Source organism: Salmo trutta, chromosome 10 (assembly GCF_901001165.1).
Source record: "Salmo trutta chromosome 10, fSalTru1.1, whole genome shotgun sequence".
NCBI classification, from domain to species: domain Eukaryota; kingdom Metazoa; phylum Chordata; class Actinopteri; order Salmoniformes; family Salmonidae; genus Salmo; species Salmo trutta.
In genome coordinates, this window is record NC_042966.1 from 27,996,362 (window position 1) to 28,022,496 (window position 26,135).

The window sequence follows — 26,135 nt, forward strand, 5'->3', positions numbered from 1 at the left end:
TATGCAGGGGGATGAAGGGAAAGGTGGAGAGGTGAAGGTGGAGGTAAAGGAAGGAAGTAAGGAAAACAACAAAGCCATTAAAAGCGGGGAGCCAGTGAGCGGTCCTGCCACAAGTCATGATCTTCAGTGCGGGCCTGGCTGTCTGTAGCGCGGCCCGGTAGACCGGGGCAGCGAGGTGTGCTAATGTGGATGACAAGCCTCCGCCGCACTCACTGGGGCTAATGGCCAGCTAACCCCCCCCCTCCCTTCACAGCACCTCTGCTTGAATTCACATGCAAATTTGTGTGTGTGAAATGTTCAAGCACTTTCCCGGACATGATATACCATTAGTATCAGGACGGATTTCTGTAATTCTGTTAAAGTAGCGCGAGTCCTGTAATTTTCTCTCGCTCTCTCTCTCTGTGACGGGGGGAGACAAGGCGGACAGAAGGGGGGGGTGAGAGTGACACGCATCTTGAAGGAAAGAGAGAGAGGTAGCGTGAGAGAGACGGGGCACACATTTACGCTGTCACTGTGTGCACAAAGCAAAGAAGAAACACTTTTATTGTAATTGGGTCTTACATGGGCAGGCAGAAACCCACCGTGGCATTCAGATAATGGCTGGTTAATGTGGGCGTCCTGAGAGTGAGAAAAAGGCGGCTGCTGCCTGCTCCTCGCCACATGCATACAGCCTGCTCTCTGAGAAAATAATTACTCCTTCAGCAGACATTTAACTGCATCAAACACTTCCTTCACTCAGGAGTTGAACTTTGATGTTCTTTCATATGGCTTATGGATATAGGCATCTTGTAAAGAAAGATGTACAGTTGAAGTCAGAAGTTTACATACATTTAGGTTGGAGTCATTAAAACTCATTTTTCAACCACTCCACAAATTTCTTGTTAACAAACTATAGTTTTGCATGACAAGTAATTTTTCAAACAATTGTTTACAGACAGATTATTTCACTTATAATTCACTGTATCACAATTCCAGTGGGTCAGAAGTTTACATACACCAAAATTCCAGAAAATTATGTCATGGCTTTAGAAGCTTCTGATAATTGACATCCTTTGAGTCAATTGGAGGTGTACCTGTGGATGTATTTCAAGGCGTACCTTCAAACTCATTGCCTCTTTGCTTGTCATCATGGGCAAATCAAAATAAAATCAGCCAAAACCTCAGAAAAAAACATTGTAGACCTCTACAAGTCTGGTTCATCCTTGGGAGCAATTTCCAAAAGCCTGAAGGTACCACGTTCATCTGTTCAAACAATAGTACGCAAGTATAAACACCATGGGACCACGCAGCCGTCATACCGCTCAGGAAGGAGATTTGTTCTGTCTCTTAGAGATGAACGTACTTTGGTGCGAAAAGTACAAATCAATCCCAGAACAACAGCAAAGGACCTTGTGAAGATGCTGGAGGAAACAGGTACAAAAGTATCTATATCAACAGTAAAACGAGTCCTATATCGACATAACCTGAAAGGCCGCTCAGCAAGGAAGAAGCCACTGCTCCAAAACCGCCTAAAAAAAGCCAGGCTACGGTTTGCAACTGTACATGGGGACAAAGATCGTACTTTTTGGAGAAATGTTGTCTGGTCTGATGAAACAAAAATAGAACTGTTTGGCCATAATGACCATCGTTATGTTTGGAGGAAAAAGGGGGACGCTTGCAAGCCCGAAGAACACCATCCCAACCGTGAAGCACGGGGGTGGCAGCATCATGTTGTGGGGGTGCTTTGCTGCAGGAAGGACTGGTGCACTTCACAAAATAGATGGCATCATGAGGGAGGAAAATTATGGGGATATTTTGAAGCACCATCTCAAAACATCAGTCAGGAAGTTAGAGCTTGGTCGCAAATGGATCTTCCAAATGGACAATAACCACAAGCATACTTCCAAAGTTCTGGCAAAACGGTTTAAGGACGACAAAGTCAAGGTATTTGAGTGGCCATCACAAAGCCCTGACCTCAGTCCCATAGAAAATGTGTAGGTAGAACTGAAAAAGCGTTTGCGAGCAAGGAGGCCTACAAACCCTGACTCAGTTACACCAGCTCTGTCAGGAGGAATGGGCCAAAATTCACCCAACTTATTGTGGGAAGCTTGTGGAAGGCTACCCAAAACATTTGACCCAAGTTACACAATTTAAAGGCAATGCAACCAAATACTAATTGAGTGTGTAAACTTCTGACCCACTGGGAATGTGATGAAAGAAATAAAAGCTGAAATAAATCACTCTCTCCACTATCATTCTGACATTTCACATTCTTAAAATAAAGTGGTGATCCTAACTGACCTAAGACAGGGAATTTTTTACTAGGATTAAATGTCAGGAATTGTGAAAAACTAAACTGTATTTGGCTAAGGTGTATGTAAACTTCTGACTTCAACTGTAGATGTACAGGCTTAACCAAACCACACATTTATCCCTAAAATATGACTGACCGGGAACAAATCTGGTGTTAGCCTGCTGAGCTAAAGCCAAAGCATTAGCTCAGGGAGCTAACGGAAGTCTTCAGGTCTCAAGCATGGTGACTTTTCAGGCAAGGTTTCTCAGCAGTCTGGACAAGGAACCCTGAAAGCTTTTCTTTAACAGAATGCAACTTCCCTCGATTACGTTGCCCTGGCAGTGTCTATTGCCCACTCACCTTCCAGTCTGCCCTGCTTGGTCAGGACCTTGACCAGAGCCACGTACTTGCTCGAATCCAGAGACACAGAGGAATCCTTACGGCTCCTAGACATGGGGGGTTGAGAGAGTTAGACCATAGATTAAAAAAATAAATACATTTAAAAGTATATTTCTCTAATGTAATTTGTGTGTGAAAGATCTGAAACGTGGCTGATGCAGTTCATGTCACAATTGCAACTCCCATCTCCCAACAATTCAGATTCCTCTACCCCCCCCTCCCACTTTGATGAAGCAGTACATGGGAAAGGAAGACAGAGATTGGAGCTGAAGGTGAGTGCAGCACCGAGGCCTTTCTGTTTCTGAAAGGTTACAGATGCAGGGTGTGGGGCGAGGAGGAGAGATGGGGGTACATACGCACCGGATTCATCAGAACACCCCTGTCCACTGCTCTGGCCCGGCCAGTGCATTAACGTCTCTCCTAATCCAGCTCAGGTTAAACTTTAATGCTTAGCTGGACCGAGTATAGGGGAATGTGTGTGTGTGTTTCCCAATCCACTTACAGCTCTCTTTTCAAGTTCAGCGCCTCTTCCACATTGTCATGGCGACAGCAGAGGTGGATGAGGGTGGCGTAGCTCCCGGCAACCATGTCTGCCTCGTGTTGTCTCTTCAGCTCCAGAGCCCTGTCCAGTTTCTGTCAGAAAGACAAGACGTTTTTAAAAATCAACCTTCATCTCAAATGCTTAATCCTAAGGCTGGACTCATAGCTCACAACTGCAGAACCGCAATAGTCAGCCGGCCCAGTAGGGCATTAACAACCCTCATTTAATTGTCTCTTACTGTCGGCAGCAGACTATCACTCTGGAACTGAACCAGGTTTAAGCTTAACAAACATTACCCAAAAGAGAGAGGGCATGTGTGCTGAGACTGTACCTCCTCGGCACACAGAGTGAGGATGAGTTGTTTCAGGGTAGCTCCTACTGGTTTACTGTCAGCCTTCAGCTCAGCCAGCCTGCTCTCCAGCGCCAACACCTTGCCATCCAGACTCTGAAAGGTAGACAGGAAAACGCTACACGCACTCTCCCTAAATGACCATCACCTATATCTCTAAAAGCCAATGAATACACTCACAATGACTCTGTTGTCTGAGAGGTTCAGAGGTTCTTTGCTGTCCACCAGGGCGATGACATCCTAAAAGAAACCAGAATAACCACATAAGAAGGAAACCAAAACTGCATCATTAAGAATACAGTAGCTGTGAGTCAGTGATTTAGGACAGATACCTTGATGAGCTCAGGCACGTGATAGGAGTCTAGCAGGTTTCTGATCCCTCTGTAGATGTTCCCTGGGATGATGATACCCTGCAGGTCAAACACGGGAGAACAGGATTAAAATTCATTCTCTTTCACCTGGGGTTGTCCATTTTAGGAGGGGGCAGATTGCTAATCTGAAATGTGAGATTTGGGACGTGGGTAATCTGAATCTCATTATCCACATAGACAACTCTTAATCTGAGATCAATGTGTGTAAGCCTGTCAGAGGGGTTGTATTTATGAATGGGATGAGTCTAATATCTGTGTGTGTGTACCATGCTCTTCAGCTGGTTGAAGTACTGCCTGAGCTTGTCCTCCTGAGCCTGCACCTCTGCCTCAGTCATGCTGTCCATCAGGTTATAGAGAAAGTAGGACACGGCCTCTGTAGAGATGGAAGAGAGGAGTGATGTTATACGTGCGCACACACACACACACACACACACACAGATGGATACAAGGACATAGAACGTGGTCTCAGGATAATGGCTGTGTGTGTGTGTGTGAGAGAGAGAGAGAGAGAGAGAGAGAGAGAGAGTAGTGCTGACGGTATTCTTTGAGTGAAGCGAACAGTAATGCGTGTCGGGCGGGTGGCAGTGGGTGACAGCCTCGCACTCTGGGGCGGCCGTGCGGAGGACACAACGGGAAGTGACACGGATAACTGTCTCCATCTCTCCCACCAGCACTGCAGCCCGGTCAGACCACACACACACACACACACACTGACACGGAGAGACACAGCCGCGCCACACACACTGAAAGACACACATTCCTGACAAACTAGACTGAGACGCAGGCTGTTTGTTCAGCGCTGTGTCAGCAGCCTGGGCCCATTTCCCTGACAGACAGGCTGTCCCTCTGGCCAGGTCTCACACCCACCCTATATCTAGGGCAGGACATGAACGTGCAAACAGTCTTCATAACGCAGGGTGAGCGCATCAGCAGCAGACTCCTGCAACGGAGATTGCAGATATATACACAGTGAACGCATAGACAGAGACACAGATACAGAGCCTTCAGAAAGTATTTATACCCCTTGACCCACAACCCCCTTTGGTTTTGTTACAGCCTGAATTTAAAAAGGATTCAATTGAGATGTGCCACTGATCTACACACACAACACCCCACAATGTCAAAGTGGAATTTTGTTTTAGAAATGTTTACAAATGAATGAAACATTTAAAGCAGAAATGTCTTTAGTCAATAACCTTCAACACCTTTGTTAAAGCAAGCCTAAATAGATTCGGGAGTAAACATTTGCTTAACAATTCCCATAATAAGTTGCATGTACTCACCGTTTGCAATAATAGTGGTTTACATTTTTTTATGAGTACTCCATCTCTACCATACACATTCAATTATATGTACGGTCCCTCAGTCGAGTAGTGAATTTCAAGCACAGATTCAACCACAATGACCAGGGAGGTTTTCCAATGCCTCGCAAAGAAGGGCACCTATTGGTAGATGGGTCAAAATCTAAAAAAGCAGACATTGAATATCGAGTTGAACATGGTGAAGTTATTCATTACACTTTGGATGGTGCATCAATACACCCAGTCACTACAAAGTAACCGGCAACTGAGTTAGGAAGGATGCCTGAGAGGAAGGAAACCACCACTTTTCACCATGAGGCCAATAGTGATTTTAATGGTTGAGAGGATACGGAGGATGGAACAACATTGAAGTTAGTCCACAATACTAACCTAAAATTACAGTGAAAAGGAAGTATGTACAGAATAAAAAAATATTCAAAAACATGCAGCCTGTTTGCATTAAGGCACTAAAGTAATACTGCAAACAAAAAGAAATTGCAAAAATGTACTTTTTGTCCTAAATACAAAGCATGATGTTTGGGGCAAATCCAACACATCACTGAGTACTACACTTCATATGTTCAATCATGGTGGTGGCTGCATCATGTAATGGATATTCTTGTCATCGGCAAGGACTAGTTAAAAAAAAACGTAAATCGAGATACGCACAGCGAAACTCCTAGAGGAAAACCTGGTTCAGTCTGCAAATTCACTTTTCAGCAGGATAATAACCTAAAACACAAGGCCAAATCTACACTGGAGTTGCTTACCAAGAGGACATTGAATGTTCCTGAGTGGCCTAGTTACAGTTTTGACTTAAATTGGGATGAAAATCTGTCAAGACCTGAAAATGTCTAGCAATGATCAACAACCAACTTGACAGAGCTTGAATAAAAATGGGCAAATATTGTACAATTCACGTGTGCAAAGCTCTCAGAGATTGACCCAAAAAAGATTCACAGCTGTAAATCACTGCCAAAGGTGATTCTAACATGTATTGACTCAGTGGGTTGAATATCTAATTAATATAGTGTTTTAATTTTTCATGAATCTTTAAGAAATGTAAAACATTTTCTTCCACTGACAGAATTGTGTAGATCGTTGAAAAACAATTAAATCCCAATTTCTAACAATTTTTTGGGGAAAAAGTCAAGGAGTGTGAATACTTTCTGAAGGAACCAGACAGAGACAGAGACAGAGACAGACAGACACTTGACTGTCCCATGTGGCTCAGTTGGTAGAGAATGGAACTTGCAACGCCAGAGTTATGGGGCACCAGCACAAATAAAGTATTCAAATATATGCGCTCACTACCGGATAAGAGTATGCTAAATGACTCCAATGTAAAACAAAAAAAATAGATAGTGTTCTTATGGCCAGATTTTCATCCATTCACAAATGATCTTACCAGCAGATCCTGTAGCTCCCTGAGAGAAACGCTCATCTTTGTACAGCAGCTCAGTGATCTGAAAACAAGCATAACCTTAAGAGATGCATCTCATTCGAAGACACACCTACATACAAATCGCACAGCATCACACCTGAATGGTGAAAACTCATGCCCCAGAATTATATAGCAGTCATATTGTTGCCTTTTAAAATGCATCAATGGAATCAACAGGGGAACGGTTAGAAAAAAAACATTGCAGAAATAAATATCTATAAAACTGGTAGTCTGTTGGTCATCCAAATTACAATCAAGATTTTATATGTCATACATTTCTCCCTGAAACATTCTGAACCTTCCACCCGCTTCAATAAACCCCTGCCAGTTTCTCCCAGCCGATTATGAACAGAGCTGAAACCAAGCAGCAGTGCATTGTCTTACCTTGGCCATGCTTTCCAGATCGTCAGACCTGTAGGGGGCAGCAGAGGACAAGACATCAGAATACAAGGACACCGACAGAAATCAGCACACAGAATCAGGATACTTAGGCTGCATTCACAGAGGCAGCCCAATTCAGAATTTACCTAATTCTCAAAACATATATCTGATGTGATTGGTCAAAGACCAATTAGTGGATTTAAAAAAAATCTGAATTAGGCTGCCTGTGTAAACGCAGCCACATACAGTACTAGTCAAAAGTTTGGACACCTACTCATTCATGGGTTTTTCTTTATTTGTACTATTTTCTACGTTGTAGAATAATAGTGAAGACATAACAATGAAATAACACATATGGAATCTTGTAGTATCTAAAAACGTGTTAACCTAATCAAAATATTTTTTATATACTGCTCAAAAAAATAAAGGGAACACTTAAACAACACAATGTAACTCCAAGTCAATCACACTTCTGTGAAATCAAACTGTCCACTTAGGAAGCAACACTGATTGACAAATTTCACATGCTGTTGTGCAAATGGAATAGACAACAGGTGGAAATTATAGGCAATAAGCAAGACACCCCCAATAAAGGAGTGGTTCTGCAGGGGGTGACCACAGACCACTTCTCAGTTCCTATGCTTCCTGGCTGAAGTTTTGGTCACTTTTGAATGCTGGCGGTGCTTTCACTCTAGTGGTAGCATGAGACGGAGTCTACAACCCACACAAGTGGCTCAGGTAGTGCAGCTCATCCAGGATGGCACATCAATGCGAGCTGTGGCAAGAAGGTTTGCTGTGTCTGTCAGCGTAGTGTCCAGAGCATGGAGGCGCTACCAGGAGACAGGCCAGTACATCAGGAGACGTGGAGGAGGCCGTAGGAGGGCAACAACCCAGCAGCAGGACCGCTACCTCCGCCTTTGTGCAAGGAGGAGCAGGAGGAGCACTGCCAGAGCCCTGCAAAATGACCTCCAGCAGGCCACAAATGTGCATGTGTCTGCTCAAACGGTCAGAAACGGACTCCACGAGGGTGGTATGAGGGTCCGACGTCCACAGGTGGGGGTTGTGCTTACAGCCCAACACCGTGCAGGACGTTTGGCATTTGCCAGAGAACACCAAGATTGGCAAATTCGCCACTGGCGCCCTGTGCTCTTCACAGATGAAAGCAGGTTCACACTGAGCACGTGACAGACGTGACAGAGTCTGGAGACGCCGTGGAGAACGTTCTGCTGCCTGCAACATCCTCCAGCATGACCGGTTTGGCAGTGGGTCAGTCATGGTGTGGGGTGGCATTTCTTTGGGGGGCCGCACAGCCCTCCATGTTCTCACCAGCGGTAGCCTGACTGTCATTAGGTACCGGGATGAGATCCTCAGACCCCTTGTGAGACCATATGCTGGTGCAGTTGGCCCTGAGTTCCTCCTAATGCAAGACAAGGCTAGACCTCATGTGGCTGGAGTGTGTCAGCAGTTCCTGCAAGAGAAAGGCATTGATGCTATGGACTGGCCCGCCCGTTCTCCAGACCTGAATCCAATTGAGCACATCTGGGACATCATGTCTCGCTCCATGCACCAACGCCACGTTGCACCACAGACTGTCCAGGAGTTGGCAGATGCTTTAGTCCAGGTCTGGGAGGAGATCCCTCAGGAGACCATCCGCCACCTCATCAGGAGCATGCCCAGGCGTTGTAGGGAGGTCATACAGGCACGTGGAGGCCACACACACTACTGAGCCTCATTTTGACTTGTTTTAAGGACATTACATCAAAGTTGGATCAGCCTGTAGTGTGGTTTTCCACTTTAATTTTGAGTGTGACTCCAAATCCAGACCTCCATGGGTTGCTAAATTGGATTTCCATTGATTATTTTTGTGTGATTTTGTTGTCAGCACATTCAACTATGTAAAGAAAAAAGTATTTAATAAGATTATTTATTTCATTCAGATCTAGGATGTGTTGTTTAAGTGTTCCCTTTATTTTTTTGAGCAGTGTATTTGAGATTCTTCAAAGTAGCCACCTTTTGCCTTGACAGCTTTGCACACTCTTGGCATTCTCTCAACAAGCTTCATGAGGTAGTCACCTGGAATGCATTTCAATTAACAGGTGTGCCTTGTTAAAAGTACATTTGTGGAATCTCTTTCCTTCTTAATGCATTTGAGCCAATCAGTTGCGTTGTGTCAAGGTAGGGTTGGTATACAGAAGATGGTCCTATTTGGTAAAAGACCAAGTCGATATTATGGCAAGAACAGCTCAAATAAGCAAAGAGGAACGATAGTCCATCATTACTTTAAGACATGAAGGTAGTCATCTTCAAACACCCAGAAAAGGCTACTCTCCTCGATGTTATCCTCACACAAATCCTGATAGGTATCAGTCTGGTGTTTTCTGTAATGACCTTAGTGATCACTGTTTTACAGCCTGTGTTCGTAATGGCTGCTCAGTGAAAAGACCTGTCCTGATTTGTCATAGACGCTTGCTAAAAAACTTTAATGAGCAAGCCTTCGTTCATGACCTGGCCTCTGTAAATTGGTATAGAATCAGCTTGATCCCCTCTGTCGAAGACGCTTAGACCTTCATTTTTGATATTTTCAATGATATTGTTAACAAACACACACCCACCAAGAAAATGAGAATTAAAAACAGGTTCAGCCGTGATCTTGCAGAGTTACTCCACCTCTAGAATTGCATTTGACGAAAGGCTTGGCACACTCATACTCAGGCTGACTGGCTCTCGTTCAGGCAAATGAGCAATAAGTGCACTCAGGCTATCGGGAAGGCCAAAGTTAGTTACTTTAAGGAGCAGTTCTCTCTCTGTGGGTCTAACCCCAAGAAGAGAACGGTTAAAGACCTAGAGAATAAACCCTCCTCCTCACAGCTGCCCATGCCCTTCATGTTGATGATGTGGTTGTTATTGACAAGAAGCACATGGCTGAGCTCTTTAATCACCACTTCATTAAGTCAGGATTCATATTTGACTCAGCCATGCCTCCCTGCCTGTCCAACATTTCCTCATCTCCCATCCCTTCTAATGTGACTATCCCCGATGCGTCTCCCTCTTTTTCCCCTGCCCCGCTACAAAGTTTCCCCCTGCAGACAGTCACTGAGTCCGAGGTGCTAACGGAGCTCCTTAAACTTGACACCAAAAAAACATCTGGGTCAGATGGTTTAGACCCTTTCTTCTTTAAGGTTTTTAAAAAGATATATTTTTTTACATTTTATTTAACATTTATTTTTTACCTTTATTTAACTAGGCAAGTCAGTTAAGAAAAAAATCGTATTTACAATGACGGCCTACCCCGGACGACGCTGGGCCAATTGTGTGCCGCCCTATGGGACTCCACTCCCAATCACGGCCGGATGTGATACACCGCCAAGCCTGTCTCTCCTTTCTGGGGAGGTTCCCATTGCTTGGAAGGCAGACACAGCTCGTCCTTTATTTAAAGGGCGAGATCAAGCTGATCCTAACTGTTATATGCCTATTTCTATTTTGCCCTGTTTATCAAAAAAGTTGGAAAAACTTGAAAATAATCAACAGACTGGCTTTCTTGATGTCTATAGGATTCTCTCTGGTATGCAATCTGGTTTCTGCTCAGGTTATGGATGTGCCACTGCAACCTTAACGGTCCTCAATGATTTCATCATTGCCCTCGATTCTAAGCAATATCGTGCTGCTATTTTTATTGACTTGGCCAAAGCTTTTGATACGGTAGCCCATTCCATTCTTGTGGGCTGGCTAAGGAGTATTGGTGTCTCTGGCCTGGTTTGCTAACTACCTCTCTCAAAGAGCGTAGTGTATAAAGTCAGAAAATCTGCTGTCTCAGCCACTGCCTGTCACCAAGGGAGTAGCCCAAGGCTCAATCCTAGGACCCACGCTCTTCTCAATTCACATCAAGATAGCTCAGGCATTTTTGAATTTTCTTGAAACAAGTTGTTTTTTTCATTTCACTTCACCAATTTGGACTATTTTGTGTATGTCCATTGCATGAAACCCAAATAAAAATCAATTTAAATTACAGATTGCAATGCAACAAAATAGGAAAAACGCCAATGGGGATGAATACTTTTGCAAGGCACTGTATCTCATCCATTTATATGCAGATGACATAGTCTTATACTCAGATGGCCCCTCCCCGGATGTTGTGTTATATGCTCTACAACAAAGCTTTCTTAGTGTCCAACAAGCTTTCTCTACCCTTAAACTTGTTCTGAACACCTCCAAAACAAAAGGTCATGTGGTTTGGTAAGAAGAATGCCCCTCTCCCCACAGGTGTGATTACTACCTCTGAGGATTTAGAGCTGGAGGTAGTCACCTCATACAAGTACTTGGGAATACGGCTAGACGGTGCACTGTCCATCTCTCAGCACATATCAAAGCTGCAGTCTAAAGTTAAACCTAGACTTGGTTTCCACTATCGTAATCGTTCCACTTTCACCCCAGCTGCCAAACTAACCCTGATTCAGATGACCATCCTACCCATGCTAGATTACGGAGACAACATTTATAGATCGGCAGGTAAGGGTGCTCTCTAGCGCCTAGATGTTCTTTACCATTCGGCCATCCGATTTGCCACCAATGCTCCTTACAGAACACATCACTGCACTCTATACTCCTCTGTAAACAGGACATCTCTGTATACCCGTCGCAAGACCCACTGGTTGATGCTTATTTATAAAACCCTATTAGGCCTCACTCCCCCCATCTAAGATATCTACTGTAGCCCTCATCCTCCACATACAACACCCGTTCTGCCAGTCACATTCTGTTAAAGGTCCCCAAAGCACACACATCCCTGGGTCGCTCGTCTTTTCAGTTCGCTGCAGCTAGCGACTGGAACGAGCTGCAACTAACACTCAAACTGGACAGTTTTATCTCAATCTCTTCATTCAAAGACTCAATCATGGACACTCTTACTGACAGTTGTGGCTGCTTTGCATAATGTATTGTTGTCTCTACCTTCATGCCCTTTGTGCTGTTGTCTGTGCCCAATAATGTTTGTACCATGTTTTGTGCTGCTACCATGATGTGCTGCTACCATGCTGTGTTGTCATGTGTTGCTTTGTTCTGAACGGATGATCTCTGCATGTGTGGTTCCCACCGTGAAGCATGGAGGTGGTGTGATGGTGCTTTGCTGGTGTCACTGTCAGTGATTTATTTAGAATTCAAGGCACACTTAACCATCATGGCTAACACAGCATTCTGCAGTGATATGCCGTCCCATCTGGTTTGAGCTTGGTGGGACTATCATTTGTTTTTCAATGACCCAACATACCGCCAGGCTGTGCTGCATAAGATGACCTGGCCTCCACAAATCACCCAACCTCAACCCAATTGAGATGGTTTGGGATGAGTTGGACCGCAGAGTGAAGGAAAAGCATCCAACAAATGCTCAGCATATGTGGGAACTCCTTCAAGACTCATGAAGCTGGTTGAGAGAATACCAAGAGTGTGCAAAGCTGTCATCAAGGCAAAGGGTGGCTACTTTGAAGGATCAAGCTTCTATAAGAACAATATGACAGATTACTGATATATGAGTCCCAATGGAGCATGACAACTCTGTTAATGTCACATGGCAAACGACCAGTAAACGGACAGGGATGACAAGAGCCTGGGCTTCTGAAGACATGATCACTGAAAACAATGCAACAGGGATAGAGATATATATATATATATACACACACACACACACACACACACACACACACACACACACGACAGAGAAGAGCACTGCCACTTTGCCTTGACAAATCATCTGAGGAAAAGAGAGGAACTTGACTCAAGGGAAGAAAAGAGGCACCCTACACAATATTTAGATGAATAGTCACCCGAAAACCATGTCAGACACACGCACCCACACAAAACGATTCCTAAATGATGATGACACAGCCGTGCGTTTGTGGCGTTGTCAGCTGGTTTAAGAGAGGCACAGAGACGAGAGGAGGGTGGAGGGAGAGCAGGGGTCTTTAATGATTAAATTATCCCTTGACCTTGCTCTGACAGAAGCAGGTTGTGGAGCGTGGTGACATGGCTCTGACACAGCACACCCTCCCCAGTGACACCCCCCTCTTCTTTGGCGTCAACCCCAATTATGGGCGTAACAGGCCGCCTGGCAACGACAACACCGCGAGGCTCACAGCTGAATCTATAGCAGGCAGCCATTCTACCAGGAACATCGTCCAGAGACCAGTGAGAAACGAGTCCAGATGTAGTCAATCATTCACATGACATTCATCTAGAAACTTGTCAATCTTCCTGCTGAGGTGATGATGTTCCTGACATCTGCAATATCAGCCCCTTTAACTATCATTTCATAGTCATAACTAACGAGTGTGTGTATATTGGTGTGAGGGGAGGACAGTACAGCAGCACACAAACACCAGTAAGTATGCCAGGACCTCTGGGCTCCCTGGGGGGGTCAAGACAGATGAGTGCGGGAGGAGTGGGTGTAAAGTGTAAAAATGTACATCATTGCCCTCCTGCCTGTAGCCTGCCTACAGACCTCAGGCTGGGTAGGGTCAGGGCAGAGCCTCAGGGGCAGGGCTCAGAGCACCCTCATTAACATATATCCCAGGGTGCTCCTGGGCCAGGGCTCCAGGTCAGGACCACTGACTGACTGTGTCCATATGCATGAGGCAGCCAGGGCCCGGAACTGGGTGACCTGCTGCAGGGAGAACAACGCTGCAGTCTAACTCACTCACTCACTGACAGGGGGGAGAAGGCAAACCAACAAATTTGCACACACACTTTACACTTGTAAAGACAAACAGAGCACTCTTACTCTAAAAACAGTTACCACGTAAGAGAACTCACCTTCTGAAGCCCTGGATGAGACTTCCTCTGAAGGTACTCAGGTCCAGGGCAGGGAAGGAGGGAGCAGACACTGGAGAGGGAGTGAGAAACAGACATTCTGAGGAGTACACTAAGGATGTTTGGTTTCCCAAAGCCTTTATAGATAGAAGTAACATGTCAATGTGGTGTGAAAGACCAATAAGACTAAAGAGAAACATCCAAGCAACCAGATGGACAAAAAAAAGAGGTGTGTGACAGATTAAGTGAACGAGAGCAAATGGGTAGAGCGAACGAGCATCCATTATTAAACACCCCTCCACCTCATATCACTCTTCACCTCCACCAGTTTAGGCGCGTTGCTCCCTCGATCTCCCGCTCCTCCAAACATATTCACACACACTAATCACTTAAAAGCCCTGATGAGCTAGGAGTGTACGCGGAGCGGAGAGAGAGCGAAAGAGAGAGAAGAGCAGGCGAGAGACCGCTCTCTGATGGGGCAATTAGGCTCCAGGCAAAACAGAGGCCAGATGCTGATGACGAGAGTCAACTCCCCAGTGCATCCTACATAACCCAACCCAACCCTGGGCCCAGAGAGTTGTGCTAGGTAGATAGTGCCTCTTGGACCTCTCTGTGAACTATGAATGACTAGGAATGGGGCCATCATGAATGTATGTTTGTGTACATAAATGAACAAAGAAGGTGCATTAGACATGATTACGGGCATAACGACCTGTAATAGATGTATGTTGGTGTACATGATTGAGGATGACAACTAATACAGTAAAGATAGTGATGAAAACAAGGGAAGTGCATTAGACATGATTACGGGCATAACGACCTGTAATAGAGGTGTGTTTTGACATGTTGAATGGACAGAGGAAGCCATTAAGACAGAGTTGAAATACAGGTAGATACTCACTCGTAACCAACAGTCCTGCCAGGTTCCCACTACTAGCCTCAGAGCGCATCTCAGAGGACAAGAAACCCTCAGACTCCAAGGAGCAGCCCATTTCCTACAACACATACACACCATTCACATGAACACATAAAAATATATAAAATGCAAACGTACACACACATACACACCAAGACTATCAGAAATGAGCAACGCACATACACATCTCATCTTGGCTGTCCATTGAAGATGATGAGGAATGCTCCTCTTGTGCATGGGTGGGGTAGCGCTTCAGGCGCTGGTGCCACTTCATGTGGAGGCCACCCACCCTACACACCCACCCACCCACCCTACACACCCACCCACCCTACACATCATACCTTGAATGCGTCCCGGGCAGCGTTTATGTTCGGGAAAGCAGGCAGGACGTAGAAGGACATTGTCTCTACATCAGCTGGTACATCCACTTCCTGCATGCCCTTCAACACCTCCATGATCCCTGGAGGAACATCAACACAGACTAGCATACCCAGCTCTGCTACAGCACAGACTAGCATACCCAGCTCTGCTACAGCACAGACTAGCATACCCAGCTCTGCTACAGCACAGACTAGCATACCCAGCTCTGCTACAGCACAGACTAGCATACCCAGCTCTGCTACAGCACAGACTAGCATACCCAGCTCTGCTACAGCACAGACTAGCATACCCAGCTCTGCTACAGCACAGTACAAGACAGCACAACAGTGGACATCAGGGATGGGATCAATCCCATTTCCAATTCCAGTCAATTCAGGAATCACACTGAAATTCCAATACCAATTTCCTTTAATGCTTTTGAGTGAGGAACATTTGGAATTGGGTTTACTTTCGGAGTTGACGGGAATTTAAATAGAAATGGACCCCAACCCTGCAGCACCCAGGGGTTGAGGGGCCGGGCTCCAAACCCATTCCCATCACCCTGCCCTCCTCGCAAGTCTCCGCCCCAGGTACACCCACCCCGGGAGCGGCCACATGCATATGGAACAGGCACTGTGCTGCCTAGGCCTGGACGGACATATGAGGCCAAGAGTGACATGAACCAGTGTGACTGTCTGCGCACGTTTCTCAGGGTGAGAAATACCTAGCTATGTTTCATGTACGTTTCCATGCAGACTTCAGCAAGAGGGCAGGCTAAGTGTTTCAGTGCTGTATGTGGGCGCACAGACACATCCTGGCTCCCTCCCTCACTCTGTGTGTGTGTGTGTGTGTGTGTGTGTGTGTGTGTGTGTGTGTGTGTGTGTGTGTGTGTGTGTGTGTGTTTACACTCAACTCAGGCCCACACAGCTCTCTGTATCTCAGTCCTCTTGGGAGGGTCTCTGTTCACCTGGTAATACCCTCCACTGCCCCAAAACACACCTGAATAAAAGATAAGGACCTGCTTTTATCCACCATTAAAACCTAACTTAGGAGCCCCAGCCGGGGGTGGAGGTGAAGCAGGAGAGAGGGAGAGGGGTAGCATTAACCAGGTAGGCACCTGGCTCACTCAGGCCACTCCATCATATGTATCCTTCATTCACCCCTCTCTCCCTCACAGCTCAATGCCCTCACTGCTTTCAAGAAAAATAAAAGAAAAAAAATTGTCGATCTGATGCTTTCTTCTCAATGGAGCCTGTGAGTGTCCTCTCCTCTCATCTTTTCTTCATTTTTTTATGAAAGGAGAAGAGCACCTGTTTTCCTGTTGAATAATCTATGATCCATTTCTGGGCGAGCCAGACTGATAGAAAACATGTCAATGGAGCTGGTAAGTTTTGGTCCCATGTTTTATGAGCTGAAATAAAAAAAGAGCCCAGAAATGTTCCATACACACAAAAAGCTTATCGCTCTCAAATGTTATGAATACATTTCTTTACATCCCTGTTAGTGAGCATTTCTCCTTCGCTAAAATAATCCATCCACCTGACAGGTGTGGCAATTAGCATGCTGACTACAGGAATGTCCACCAGAGCTGTTGCCAGAGAACTGAATGTTAATTTCTCTACCATAAGCCCCCTCCGTCATTTTCAAGAATTTGGCAGTACGTCCAACCGGCCTCACGTATAACCACGCCAGCCCAGGACCTCCACATCCGGCTTCTTCACCTGCAGGATCGTCTGAGACCAGCCACCCGGACAGCTGATGAAACTGAGGAGTATTTCTGTCTGTAATAAAGCCCTTTGGTAGGGAAAAACTCATTCTGATTGGCTGGGCCTGGCTCCCCAGTAGGCGGGCCAGTCATGTAAAATCCATAGATTAGGGCCCTATTAAAATGATTTAAATTGACTGATTTCCTTATATGAACTGTAACTCAGTCAAATTGTTAATTGTTGCATTTATATTTATATATTCAGTATATACTGTATATGACCTGGTTCTCACATGAGATTATAGAATCAGCACTTTTTCACTAATGCAAGTGTGCGAGGGAGTGAGTAGCTTTTAAAAGCAGCAGGGTAGGTGCTGGTTAAGTGGTTACTTTTAAAAGCAGCAGGGTAGGCGCTGGTTCAGTGGTTACTTGGTTACTTTTAAAAGCAGCAGGGTAGGCGCTGGTTCAGTGGTTACTTGGTTACTTTTAAAAGCAGCAGGGTAGGAGCTGGTTCAGTGGTTACTTGGTTACTTTTAAAAGCAGCAGGGTAGGCGCTGGTTCAGTGGTTACTTGGTTACTTTTAAAAGCAGCAGGGTAGGTGCTGGTTCAGTGGTTACTTTTAAAAGCAGCAGGGTAGGCGCTGGTTCAGTGGTTACTTGGTTACTTTTAAAAGCAGCAGGGTAGGCGCTGGTTCAGTGGTTACTTGGTTACTTTTAAAAGCAGCAGGGTAGGCGCTGGTTCAGTGGTTACTTGGTTACTTTTAAAAGCAGCAGGGTAGGAGCTGGTTCAGTGGTTACTTGGTTACTTTTAAAAGCAGCAGGGTAGGCGCTGGTTCAGTGGTTACTTGGTTACTTTTAAAAGCAGCAGGGTAGGCGCTGGTTCAGTGGTTACTTGGTTACTTTTAAAAGCAGCAGGGTAGGCGCTGGTTCAGTGGTTACTTGGTTACTTTTAAAAGCAGCAGGGTAGGAGCTGGTTCAGTGGTTACTTGGTTACTTTTAAAAGCAGCAGGGTAGGTGCTGGTTCAGTGGTTACTTGGTTACTTTTAAAAGCAGCAGGGTAGGCGCTGGTTCAGTGGTTACTTGGTTACTTTTAAAAGCAGCAGGGTAGGTGCTGGTTCAGTGGTTACTTGGTTACTTTTAAAAGCAGCAGGGTAGGTGCTGGTTCAGTGGTTACTTTTAAAAGCAGCAGGGTAGGTGCTGGTTCAGTGGTTACTTTTAAAAGCAGCAGGGTAGGTGCTGGTTCAGTGGTTACTTTTAAAAGCAGCAGGGTAGGTGCTGGTTCAGTGGTTACTTTTAAAAGCAGCAGGGTAGGTGCTGGTTCAGTGGTTACTTTTAAAAGCAGCAGGGTAGGTGCTGGTTCAGTGGTTACTTTTAAAAGCAGCAGGGTAGGTGCTGGTTCAGTGGTTACTTTTAAAAGCAGCAGGGTAGACGCTGGTTCAGTGGTTACTTTTAAAAGCAGCAGAGTAGGCGCTGGTTCAGTGGTTACTTGGTGATCTAACAGCCAAACGCCGGGGTTACAAACAGGCTTCATATACACAGTTCATAAACTCACTGCATAAAGTAGAATTAATGATCCTTTTGATATTTAGGTAAAAGGTTTTAAGACAGGTTAGCTAACATTTCTTTTTAGCTTTTTCCAAGTGCACTTCATCTTACAATTGGAGCAGGATTCACACTGTGGGAATATCTAGCCCTCTAATATTGCACAGGTGAGGCATGAGACTGGCTGGAGCACAGCAGAGGAACGTCATAGTGACTGACAAGACTGACTCCTTGGGACTAAAGGCCTAATCCTCACCTTAAACGTCCTGGTACATGCGCATGCCAGACTATAACTACATGTCCACTGAGGCAGAGATTGACAAAGAGAAAGGGAAATGAAAGAGAAGAAGAGCAAGGAGAGGACCAGAGATTGACAAAGAGAAAGGGAAATGAAAGAGAAGAAGAGCAAGGAGAGGACCAGAGATTGACAAAGAGAAAGGGAAATGAAAGAGAAGAAGAGCAAGGAGAGGACCAGAGATTGACAAAGAGAAAGGGAAATGAAAGAGAAGAAGAGCAAGGAGAGGACCAGAGATTGACAAAGAGAAAGGGAAATGAAAGAGAAGAAGAGCAAGGAGAGGACCAGAGATTGACAAAGAGAAAGGGAAATGAAAGAGGAGAAGAGCAAGGAGAGGACCAGAATTAAGTGAACTGGTTGCTATTTCTTACACTCCTCCTCTGTCCTTGAAATGAGTACCTGTACATTCTCTGCCTCGCTCTCCCCCTCCCTCCCTCCCTCCGTCCCTCGTCCCTCCGTCGCTCTCGGTTTTTGTCTCTAGGAGTACAGGTGGCTGTGACGATGTCAGATGGAATCACTTCTTGTTCCATTAATTACCACACTAACACTCACAGGGTGGACTGAGGGATGGCAGGAGAGGAAGTGGTGAGAGCTGGGTTAGAGGGAGGGGGCATTTGTTGAAGAGGTCGAGGAGAGTTGGTTGGGGGGGGGGGGAAATAGACTGGATGCCTGGTGGCAGACGGGGGGCTTTAATCGGCACCACACAAAACATAAAAGCCTCTTCGTAAAGCAGAGGCGAACAGAGGCGGCTCGCCGCACCACTTTCTCGCTCTCTCTCGCCGTTGTCACAAGTGATAAGCGCGCGCTCCCTGCTCGGGAGTGACAAGCCGGCCGTGGCTCACGGCTGGTGGGAACAAAAGCAGAGCATATGCTTCCTCAAACTCGCCTGCCCAAATCCACACCTCATCAAAATGCTACGTTTTTTTGCCCCGCTCCTGCCCGCCAGTGACACCTGTGGACAGAAAGTGACATGGCGCTTAATATTTCATGCCGGTGCACAGTGGTGCGGGTAATCCAAAGTGAATTCCCTCAGAGCGCTCGCATTTACATGAAATCAAGTCACTCCGCATCAGTCACATCACCTCCACCACGCTGACCCCGAACGCTTTTACACACACACACACACGGATGGACACAAACACGCCCCTCCTGCAGCCATAGAGCGGCTGCATCATTCATGAGGGTTAACGCTAACAACACAGAGACAACCAGAGTATAAAAGAAAGAGAAGTTTCTTTGTTTCCACTAAGCGGTCTGACAACTAAATGGATGTACCATATGTTCAAACCAGGGTGGAGTCTGCTAGCACGCTACTCTGAACCCTCTGAAGCAGCCATTCTCACCTATAACTAAGACTCCAAGAACAAAAAGAATGTATCGCTTCTCAAAGGCAGAACATTTTGGGACATGACAATGTCCAAATATGGTCATTATGACACGAATTTGAACTCGCCTTGGACCATTTCAGTCTAGCCATTTATCTTTCTGAAATAAAGTAGCAACACAATTAATCGTTTTCTATATCAATATATGAAAACACTCCCAATCACTGTTGGAAGGATGAACTGCTCCTAAACCCCCTTCTCCCATGAGGCCCTGTAGTTTCTTCAGGGCTGAAACTGGACTATAGGAAACTAGAGGCTTCCACAGCCACTGGAGCAGAATGACCTGTGACCTCTACGCCCACAGCCCCCAGGAGAAGCTAGGGGGTGGGGGATTAAACCCCTCAGGCTACCGTCTCCCAATCCCCACCAAAAAGGGGGACCCCATCCTTTCCCCATCAGGGCAGGGGTCACATCAGCCTCCTCCTCATATGAGAGAGAGAAGAGCATCGCTTAGATAAACCTGCCATTATGCTAATTCACTGAGGGACGTTGAAAAGGAGTGAGGTAGAGCGAAAGATGGAGCGCAGCAGAGCAACAAAAGGGGAAGAAAGGAAAGTGCAGTTTGACAGTCAGACAACCAAAACAACTTGCAGTCCTGGGCCTTTTTTAGTCTTGGAGGAGAATAAGAACGTACAGTAGTTATCCTGGGACCTTCCTTGACCTTTACTAAGATCTATTCCGAGAGGTCCCCTGAGAGAAACGGGGGGGGGGGGGGTCATCATCTGTTCCGTTCTGCCTGGAGTGCCCTCTCTCCATCTCAGGCTCAGATCCGACCTCTTTCCCCCCACTTGCCCCCAAACCAGTGAAATCGTTCCAGGTTGGACCACTCTGGCCCATAAATATTTGACAGGCCCTGCTCTTCTAAAAGCCCCTTCCGAAGGAGTGGTCTGGAGAAGTCATAACCTGGCCAAGGCCTGAGTAGGTTGTGGGCTCCGAGAGTCTCTCTATCCACAGAGTACTACATAAAGCCTATATCTCTACAGTAGACACACACACAGCAGCACTGGCCCTCAGGGCATCACATTAGGCTCTCACATACACATATGCCTTTCAACCACAGTGACTTAAAACCAATACCTCAACTATCTTCAATCCCTTCTAAAATGCACACATTTAGAACAACTATTTCAAGCATCAGAGCATCTAGTTCCAGGAGTGCCTCTCTCATAAAATATATTTATGGTATTGGAGCGAGAGAGAAGTCTGTGGGTGTACGTCATGTGAGTGACCTCTCAGACAGTGACATCAGACAGGTCCCATCATGCCCTGTGGTGGGTTAGGGATCAGACCCCGGCGCCCACCAGGGAGTGGCATGGAGGCGTCGCCGTCCACAAAGCCGTGACGGACAGCTCCCTCACTCATTCTGAACCCTGTCACTCTCTGTGTTGGCCCCGTGAAGAGGGGAGAGTGACCCAGGGACACCCTGGCAAGTGAAGCTAACATGGGTGGTCAACTTGGAACGTCAATCTACTACAATGGCCAGTCCAGAGGGTGGTACTAGTTCATATCTGAACCTCCAACCACAAAGCATGAATGGGCTAAACAAATGAAGATGGAGGGTTCTATCGAGAGAACACTGGAGCTGAAATGACCCATTCAATCCCTATTTATCAGTATTTTATATCAAATGGTTTCGTGTTTGTAGGTTTTAATCACATTTCCATACCTGTTGTGTTCTGGTCCTTGGCATGTTGTGTGAGGAGGGGCCAGAAGTAGTGGGGTCTGATGGTTTGCCCCTGTTCCTTCATCATCTTCATCACCTCCACTGCAGTAGCTGGAGAAAAGGAGGGAATATTAGAGAGATGAAGAACTCCCTCAGCTGTGTCGCCTCCTACTCCTTCCTGTGCATTTCTCAGAAGGATGTAGCTTACCAGTCTTCTTGGCCTCCAGGCAGCAGTAGAGGGTGAACTGCAGGGGAGCAGCGTGGTAGCTGGAGTCCTGCAGCTCCTTGCAGAAGCGCGCCACCTTATCCACTGGCTAAAAACACAGACAGATGGACATTTATTGAGCAGCTCATTTGTAGAATCCGGTGTAGTAGATAAGGGTTGGAACTATAGTGTGCAGAAGGGTAGCTCTCCAGGAGGCCAGCTTGAGCAATCCTGATCTAGGACCATTGTTTCCCCTAGGATATTTTTCAACAGCGGTGGCAAAGTTAACAGGGGGGGAACGTGGTGGTGGCAGTGGCCAATGGTGCAGTTTTAGAGGCCCCCCTCTTGACCGCAGAGGCAATTTGGTTGTTAAAGCTAATTTCCTGCAATTCTACACATTTGGCCATGGCTTGCGCCTTGTTGTTATGCTATCTGAGTAACTCAAGCATTATAACAAAGATTCTCCCCGACTATCTAGTTTTCATTTAGGTAATTGTTAGTTCTCAAAGTATATAGCTCCATTATCTTTTGCCATACTTTATATCTGGTTGGAATTGTTTAAGTTTACACTAAAAACGTTATACCATCACTAAATTGATTTTCTAAAACTTTTTGTTGTATTTTTTGCAGTGGAAACACTAAAGCCTTACCTTGTCCATGTTGACACAGTGGCGCAGGAAGAAGTTACCCAGGTTGGGGGAGTCTCCACTCTGGGTCTCTTGCTGCAGGGTGGGGAAGGTCTTCAGCACGGTGAAGGCTGTGTCCTCCTGGCCCTGGGTGATCAGGCTCAGACACAAGTTCATAGCATCTACAGGGGGGAGAGGACAAGACAGATGGGTAGACTCATCCAATTCATCAATATCATAATCTTTGTTATCTCAACAACGCATAACCACAATGTTCAGGGGTAGTTTCAGTCCCCGCACCGTCTAAGTACAGGACCTCTCAACAATAAAGTCAAGTGTTAAACCTTCACTTGCATTGCAAGTTCCTGACAAATCACTGTAAAAAGTGCTAGTCCTCCAGAGCTGATCATACCTGGTACATATCCTCTCTCGTGTCTCATACGCTCCACTATCTCTGGTACGTGCTGCTGATGGCCTGCCTTGGACAGGCTGAATACCACCTGCATCAGGTCTCTGTCCATCAGACTGGTGTCTGTGTGCTCCACAGCCTCCAGAGTCTGGGGATGGGACACACGGGAGGGTCAGTTCACACACACACACACACACACACACACCAGGATTTCTGTTGACCGACAACATTTTAATTTACCGGACCCACATGCATTGGGTGTGTAATCTGATTAGGGTATCTACCCATGGTTCTCACAATGACAGTTAGAATATGGTAATTAACAAAACGTGCAAGTCGAGGATGAAACGACGTGCAGTCCTTCTTATTGAATTCTGATGTGCACTTTAAACATGTTAGACTGTCCACACATGGACTTTTTCTCAGTCAACATGATGAGTCATGAACAGCAAAATCACTAACCTATGTCAATCTACTATAGTAGAAAAGTTTAAGGTATTTATTCTATTGGTCAGCTTGTCAAGAAAGAAATAGCCTATTCCAAACAGCTTCTGGGACAGTTTTGGTAAGACACATCTCATAATATATATTAACTATTCAGGTTTCAAACAATTAAGTATATAGGTTTAAAATGCATACTGCCTCCAGCTCATTGCAAAGTGATGTGTGACGTGCTGATGAAGCCTGTCTTCCATTGCCGTTTGATGCCGCGTTCAATACAACTGGGAGCTCGGAAATCTCAGACTTCTGACTTCAGTGTGTTCAAGAACACTGGGGGGGGGGCTCCGACTGGGAAAAATCATTTTGAACGGTCATCCAACTCGGAATTTCAACTCGAGAACTTGGGCCTCTTTCTATAGCTCTGACTTTCAGACCTAAAGATCACTGACGTCATGATTTGACCTAATATTTTCCAGAGTTCCTAGTTGTCCAGAAAGCCTCATTCTAAAATGGATGAAATCGTTTCTCCCCCCAAATCAATCTACACACATAATGACAAAGCAAAAACTGAAATATCACATTTACATAAGTATTTAGACCCTTTACTCAGTACTTTGTTGAAGCACCTTTGGCAGTGATTACAGCCTCAAGTCTTCTTGGGTATGACGCTACAAGCTTGGCATACCTGTATTTGGGGAGTTTCTCACATTCTTCTCTGCAGATCCTCTCAAGCTGTCAGGTTGGACAGTGTCGCTGCACAGCGTCGCTGCACAGCTATTTTCAGGTCTCTCCAGAGATGTTCGATGGGGTTCAAGTCCAGGCTCTGGCTGGGCCACTCAAGGACATTCAGAGACTTGTCCCCAAGCCACTCTGTTGTCTTTGCTGTGTGCTTAGGGTCATTGTCCTGTTGGAAGGTGAACCTTCGCCCCAATCTGAGGTCCTGAGTGATCTGGGGCAGGTTTTCATCAAGGGTCTCTGTACTTTGCTCTGTTCATCTTTCCCTCGATACTGACTAGTCTCCCAGTCCCTACCGCTTAAAAATATCCCCACAGCATGCTTCCACCACCATGCTTCACCGTAGGGATGGTGCCAGGTTTCTTCCAGACGTGACACTTCGCATTCAGGCCAAAGAGTTCAATCTTGGTTTCATCAGACCAGAGAATCTTGTTTCTCATGGTCTGAAACACTTTAGGTGCCTTTTGGAAAACTCAGAGCGGGCTGTCATGTGCCTTTTTACTGAGGAGTGGCTTCCGTCTGGGCACTCTAACATAAAGGCCGGATTGGTGGAGTGCTGCAGAGATGGTTGTCCTTCTGGAATGTTCTCCCATCTCCACAGAGGGACTCTGGAGCGCTGTCAGAGTGACCATCGGGTTCTTGGTCACCTCCCTGACTACAGCCATTCTCCCCCTACTGCTCAGTTTGGCCGGACAGTCAGCTCTAGGAAGAGTCTTAGTGGTTCCAAACTTCTTGCATTTAAGAATGATGGAGGCCACTGTGTTCTTGGGGACCTTCAATGCTGCAGAAATGTTTTGGTACCCTTACCCAGATATGTAATTATGTAAATATGGTATTTGTTATTTATTTTTTAATACATTTGCAATTTTTTTTTACCAAAAACAGGTTTTGCTTTGTCATAATAGGGATTGATAAGATTTCTATCAATTTTAGAATAAGGCTGTAACGCAACAAAAACAGTCAAGGGATCTGAATACTTTCCGAATGCACTGTACATAATGAAAATAGTCCACACACGCGTCAATTTAATTCCACAAAATTATGCAAATTAACCTATAGACCGATAAGCATGACCAGTCAAATGTATTTCCATCAATGAATAGGCTAAAAAGCATTATTTCGCAAAATGATTTTTTCTTCTCCCTGATAATTGACAGGCTGCAATTTTTTTTATCGAATATGTTGGGGTTTTTTTACAAAAAGCTGGCCATTACTGGCTAATGGAAACCCTGACATACACACTACAAGGTGTCATAGTGCACTTACCTACTAGATCTTATCCACTCACACAAACCCAATGGTCCACTCACCTGTTTGATCTTGTCCATATCTCCTTTCTCTGCATAGGCGTTGAGCAGTGCCACATATGTGTCAGGGCCCGGCTCGATGCCTGCCCCCTTCATGACTTGCAGGATGCTCTCTGAACTCTCCATGTCACTGTATGGGCACGAGAGACACACAAGTCAACACAATAAGACTGATGGGTTCAGATTTGTAAACTTGACAATTTTGTTAATCACTACTTATACTAGAAACATGAGGGGTGCCATAGTCTAGGGCAGTGGTGCTCAACAGGTTTGGCCTGGGGACCCAAATTTGACAATGACAATTGAGTCGCGACCCAACATTATGGACTGTTGATGATTACATTTTGTAATGTATTACAGCTGCATTCTTGGGCAGGTTTCACTTGCAAAATAGACTGTCTCACTGGTCTACTATTATGGTATTAAAGAAAGTCATTACACAGCCATATTAACTGAGAAAACATAAATTCAAGAGAATAAGACATTTTAATTAACAGACCAGTTCAGGAGTGGGGTGTAATACATTATCAGACTCAGAACATAACATCAAAACCAGTCCTATAATGTCAATGAACAGTAACACACACCAGTCCTATAATGTTAATGAACAGTAACACACACCAGTCCTATAATGTTAAGTAACACACACCAGTCCTATAATGTTAATGAACAGTAACACACACCAGTCCTA

The 26,135-nt window shown here is 45.5% G+C and overlaps 1 protein-coding gene across 1 annotated transcript in view; it reads right to left on the reverse strand.

Moving 5' to 3' along the window:
- Positions 1-26,135, reverse strand: part of lrpprc (leucine-rich pentatricopeptide repeat containing) — an 83,320-nt gene that overhangs the window by 49,279 nt on the left and 7,906 nt on the right. The window contains exons 7-22 of the mRNA XM_029765220.1: positions 25,448-25,574; positions 22,965-23,109; positions 22,577-22,734; positions 21,930-22,035; positions 21,725-21,832; positions 15,114-15,232; positions 14,758-14,851; positions 13,860-13,929; positions 7,062-7,089; positions 6,642-6,699; positions 4,199-4,305; positions 3,894-3,971; positions 3,742-3,801; positions 3,544-3,657; positions 3,174-3,304; positions 2,633-2,718 (exon numbers count right to left, since the gene is read on the reverse strand). Coding sequence (XP_029621080.1) covers positions 2,633-2,718; positions 3,174-3,304; positions 3,544-3,657; positions 3,742-3,801; positions 3,894-3,971; positions 4,199-4,305; positions 6,642-6,699; positions 7,062-7,089; positions 13,860-13,929; positions 14,758-14,851; positions 15,114-15,232; positions 21,725-21,832; positions 21,930-22,035; positions 22,577-22,734; positions 22,965-23,109; positions 25,448-25,574 — 1,589 coding nt within the window. The remainder of the gene's footprint in view (positions 1-2,632; positions 2,719-3,173; positions 3,305-3,543; positions 3,658-3,741; positions 3,802-3,893; positions 3,972-4,198; positions 4,306-6,641; positions 6,700-7,061; positions 7,090-13,859; positions 13,930-14,757; positions 14,852-15,113; positions 15,233-21,724; positions 21,833-21,929; positions 22,036-22,576; positions 22,735-22,964; positions 23,110-25,447; positions 25,575-26,135) is intronic.